General features: G+C 43.2%; 1 protein-coding gene across 1 annotated transcript; it reads left to right on the forward strand.

Moving 5' to 3' along the window:
* The first annotated feature begins 250 nt into the window (after positions 1–250).
* Positions 251–820, forward strand: Dusp21 (dual specificity phosphatase 21). The gene has a single exon (XM_038315634.1). The coding sequence runs from the start codon at positions 251–253 to the stop codon at positions 818–820; it is 570 nt and encodes a 189-aa protein (XP_038171562.1).
* The last annotated feature ends 3,904 nt before the right edge of the window (positions 821–4,724 follow it).

A 4,724-nucleotide genomic window follows, 5' to 3' on the forward strand; every position in this document is an offset into this window, starting at 1 on the left:
CTTTGCCCTAGAAACCTGAGGCTTGTGTCTTTGGAGATTGTGATGTCTGGGCATTGGAGAAGAGACACAGATTGGTCACCATTGTGACACGTGGGTAGTAGAGGAGGAGACAGAGGTTAATGACCAAGTGCTTGGACCTCTCTCCTCCATACCTTTACCTAAGATTTTAGCAAAGCAGATGCTTTCCTAAAGTTGCAGAGGCTTGGTGCCCTGGAACCTAGTACAGAGAGACAGCTGACCCGACACCGTGATGACTACAGCATTTTGTCTCCTTCCATCTCCAACTATCCAACAGGACAGCATTTATGGCCTCTCTCAAATAACTAACAGCCTTTTTATCAGTAATGCTATGGCCGCTAACGACAAACTCACCGTGTCCAACAACCGCATCACCACGATTATCAATACCTCGGCAGAAGTAGTAAACACGTTCTTTGAAGATATTCAGTATGTGCAAGTGCCGGTGAGTGATGTTCCCAATTCCTACCTCTATGACTTTTTAGACCCCGTAGCTGATCGTATCCACGGTGTGGAAATAAGGAATGGCCGCACGCTGCTGCACTGCTCTGCAGGAGTGAGTCGCTCAGCAGCATTCTGCCTTGCCTATCTCATGAAATACCACACCATGACCCTGCTGGATGCGCACACATGGACCAAGACCTGCCGCCCGTCCATCCGTCCCAACAACAGCTTTTGGGAGCAACTTATTCATTACGAGTTCAAGCTATTTAGTAAGAATACTGTCTACATGATCAACTCTCCTGTGGGTCTGATCCCTAACATCTATGAAAAGGAGGTCCACTTAATGGAGCCAATGTGAGCCATCCACTTCTCCCCTAACATCTGCATTGGCATCAATGATAAATCAAGATAAAAAAAACATCAAGATAAAAAACATCAAGATAAAGGAATGACCTTGGACTTTTGGTTGGTTACGAAAAAAAGAGAGAGAGAGAGAGAAAGCAAGCCAGAAAGAGACCTTGTGGATGTGGGCAAAGGGGAGAGAAGGGATTGGAATTTTTAATTGTCAAATAAAATTAAATTGTAAGATGATAAAATGTTTCTAATATTTCTAAGTCTTATCTTCAAAGAACAAACCTCAGTAAATGTAAGATGGTGAAATGTCTCTTACCTCTTAAGGAACAGGTCAGGTGACTGGGACTGGCAGAAGGCAGGAACATGACAGAGGTCATGGGGTAGGGAAAGATGTGGATATAGGGGTGAGGTACAGAGATAGGGGTTGGAGGAAGGTGTGTCTGGGAGGCTGGAGATGTTAGACAGGATTCGGGAAGTGAAAATGAGGGGTGACATGTGTGAGGTAAGAATATGGGAGAGGGGCTGGAGAGATGGCTCAGTGGTTAAGAGCATTGCCTGCTCTTCCAAAGGTCCTGAGTTCAATTCCCAGCAACCACATGGTGGCTCACAGCCATCTGTAATGAGGTCTGGTGCCCTCTTCTGGTCTGCAGGCATACATGCAGACAGAATATTGTATACATAATAAAAAATTATTTAAAAATATGGAAGATAGAAGAGGGTTGGGATTTTGAGGTAGGGGTATACTGAGGTGGGGGAGAATAGGAGTGGGAGGGTTATGGTTGTGAAGTATAGTTGGAATAGGTGGGAATGAGTGGGAATAAATGGGAGGACGTGTGGAAGTAGAGAAAGTGAGGGAATAGAAGTTTAGGGCTATGAGGTAGGAGTATGTGGAAGCAATAGAATGTGGGGGAGGAGAAGGTTGGATTATGATGTAGATTACGTGTGGAGGGGGAAGAAGTTCTGGGGAGGAGAGAGTTGGATTATGAGGTAGGAATATGTGGAGGTGTAAGGTTGGGTGAAGGGCATGGGTGTGTGAGGATTGAGGAGTAGGGAAGTAGGAGATGACAGTTGACTAGATGTGTGAGGTAGGAGTGTGGGAGAATGGGGCCAGCAGAGCAGGTGCTGCTCAGCTTAAACAGACTTGTCAATAGCACCATGTACATAGAGAAGACTTGGAATCCTGAGCCCTGCCTGGGTTGACTACCCTGCAAGTAAATATTCTTCCCAGTCTGACTCCATGTCAGAGCCTTTGACATCATGACATCTCAGGTAAGATCCTACTGAAAAATGACTTCCAAGCCATCAGGCTCTCGGAGACCTCTGGGAGTTTCAGGCCATTCCTGTCTGGCCTTTGACTCCAGTAACCCAACTCTTATTTTGTAGATTGGATTTATGCATTTGTTGAAGAAATCATTCTACTCTATACAGTTTTGGTTTTTTTGTTTGGTTGGTTTGTTTTGTTTTTGAGTAATGTACTAAACATGAGAGCCTCAACAGGTCCTTAGAGAACCCCCTCAGCAACCTCCCAAAAGGATACTAGTTTCTTTTCAGATTATGTGCTAAGAATGAGCTAACTGGGCCTCAGGTTCCTTTCATAGGTCTTGACTTGTTTGTGTCTTAGTTAGGATTTCTACTGATGCAAAATGAACACCATGACCAAAGAGCAAGGTGAATAGGAAAGGGTTTATTGGGCTTATACTTCCACACTGTAGTCCATCACTGAAGGAAGCCAGGATAAGAACTCAAACAGGGCAGGAATAGAGCCGTTTGCTGACTTGCTCCCCATGTCTTGTTCAATCTGCTTTCTTAAAGAATCCAGGGATGGCACCACCCACCATGGGTTGGGCCCACCCCTATAAATCAGTAATTAAGAAAATGCTCTTCAGGCTGATCCACAACCCAATCTTATGGAGGCATTTTCTCAATTGAGGTTCCCTTCTCTCAGATGACTATAGTCTGTGTCAAGTTGACATAAATCTAACCAGCACAACTTGAAAGGCTGGAGTTGCTGACCATGTCTCAGTCCTGTCAACTACTGACACTTCCTTCTATTGTCTTTTGGGGGGTCTCTCTGAGCCTCAGTTTTCTTTCAAAGCAACCACAGACCTCTGTCATAGAGTCCTTCTGAATACAAAACAATCTAGCACCTGCTGTGTTTCAGCTGAGAGTAGAGACCAGTGAGCACGTTCCTCATGGCCTGTCTCCAACTCTGCAGCTCTTTGTTGTTTACAGAATACTCTTGACCCCCCCGCCCAAATCATACAGTGTGTAAAAACTGGTTTAAGGTCTTGTCAGACATGACCAAAGAAGGAACCTAGATTTAAAATCTCTCTAGGGGTTTCATTGTGTTAAATGCACCTCCCCCAAACCCACCCATGCCTAGTTTAGAATCACAGATTCTAAACTGGTCTTGCTAGTTACCGGATCTGGGTGGAGCACTTAGCAAAGGGATGCATGAATGAGCCCCATAAGTGGGCCATAAAATCCAAAATTGTTACAACATTCTAGTTACGTGGTGTTCTGACCCAGGTCCAGTCATTGTACTTCAGAAGATTCTAGACAGACACAGAAAGAGACAGATTAGGACTGTTCAGGTTGAATCTGATGTGGGAATCCCCTCTGTATGCTGTGATTACCATTGGTTAATAAAGAAAACTGGCTTGGCCTGATAGGGTAGAACAGAGCTAGGCAGGAAAACTAAACTGAATATTGGGGGAAAGAAGGAGGAGTCAGAGAGAAGCCATGTAGTCCCACCGGAGACAGACGCCGAAATTTTACCTGGTAAGCCACTGTCACATGGCAATACACAGATCAATGGAGATGGGTTAAATTAATATGTAAGAGTTAGCCAATAAGAAGCTAGAGCTAATGGGCCAAGCAGTGATTTAATTAATACAGTTTCTGTGTGATTATTTTGGGGCTGAGCAGCTGGGAACTAACTAGCAGCTGAAATGAACAAGTGGTCTCCTCCAACATGAATCCAACCTGTGAGTCTAGAGACCATAGTAATTTAAAAGCCCCTTCTGTCCAGACCGGCTCTCACCCTGATCCCTACTACCACAATGGAAATACATGGTGGGAGGATTCATCAAATGAAAATCACTGTTTTAGACAGATTGTTTCTCTTTGTGAATAGAAAACAAAAACAGGTTCACAGAACACAAGGGCTGATGTGGCAGAATCCCTATCAAATAACCTTTCTGGAAAAAAGCAAATCAAGATGGGATTTCTTTACATGTATTGTTGAAAAGGGAATGATTTGAGTGTAAGTGTGTGTGCTTGTTTTGGAACTCTTTAATATCCCATGAAATGAACTCTTTGGGAACATACTGTGCTAGGATTTGTAATACATGCATAGATCTAGATAAAACCACTACTGTAACCAAGCTAACAAGAAGTTCCATGCCTCAAAAACTTTCCATCGTTCTGCTCTGTAGTCAACAGAACCTAACCTCTGGCAACTAGTGATCTGTTTTCCTTCCCTGCAGATTTGCTTTGAACTGAATGTCACATAAAATGAAACCAAAAAGATGTGGTCTCTCAAGAGTGACTTCTTTCATTCAGCACAAGGTCTCTAAGATTTCCTCATATTGTGCTCCATAGTGTGGATATATTACAAGTGATTTTATATCAAGTTATGAGGATATCAGGATTCTATGTCAGGATATTCTATATAAAGATATGTGGCTTTATACTATAATCCTAGAAAATGTCATAACAAAATTTTTAAAAGGTGTGCCTTAAGCAACAGTAATTTATTTTCTGAAGGTGAACAGTCATAAATCAGGATGTTGGCAGGGCTATACTCCCTGTGAAACCTGTATGGGGGAGTCTTTCCTTGTCTGTTCCTTGTTACTGATGATCTTGGCACACATTCCTTTGTTTAATTCTTCATTCTAATTTCTGCT

This window comes from Arvicola amphibius, chromosome X (assembly GCF_903992535.2).
Source record: "Arvicola amphibius chromosome X, mArvAmp1.2, whole genome shotgun sequence".
NCBI lineage: Eukaryota > Metazoa > Chordata > Mammalia > Rodentia > Cricetidae > Arvicola > Arvicola amphibius.

Coding starts and splice junctions, on each gene's coding strand:
- Dusp21 (XM_038315634.1), top strand. CDS start 251: ATGACTACAGCATTTTGTCTCCTTCCATCTCCAACTATCCAACAGGAC.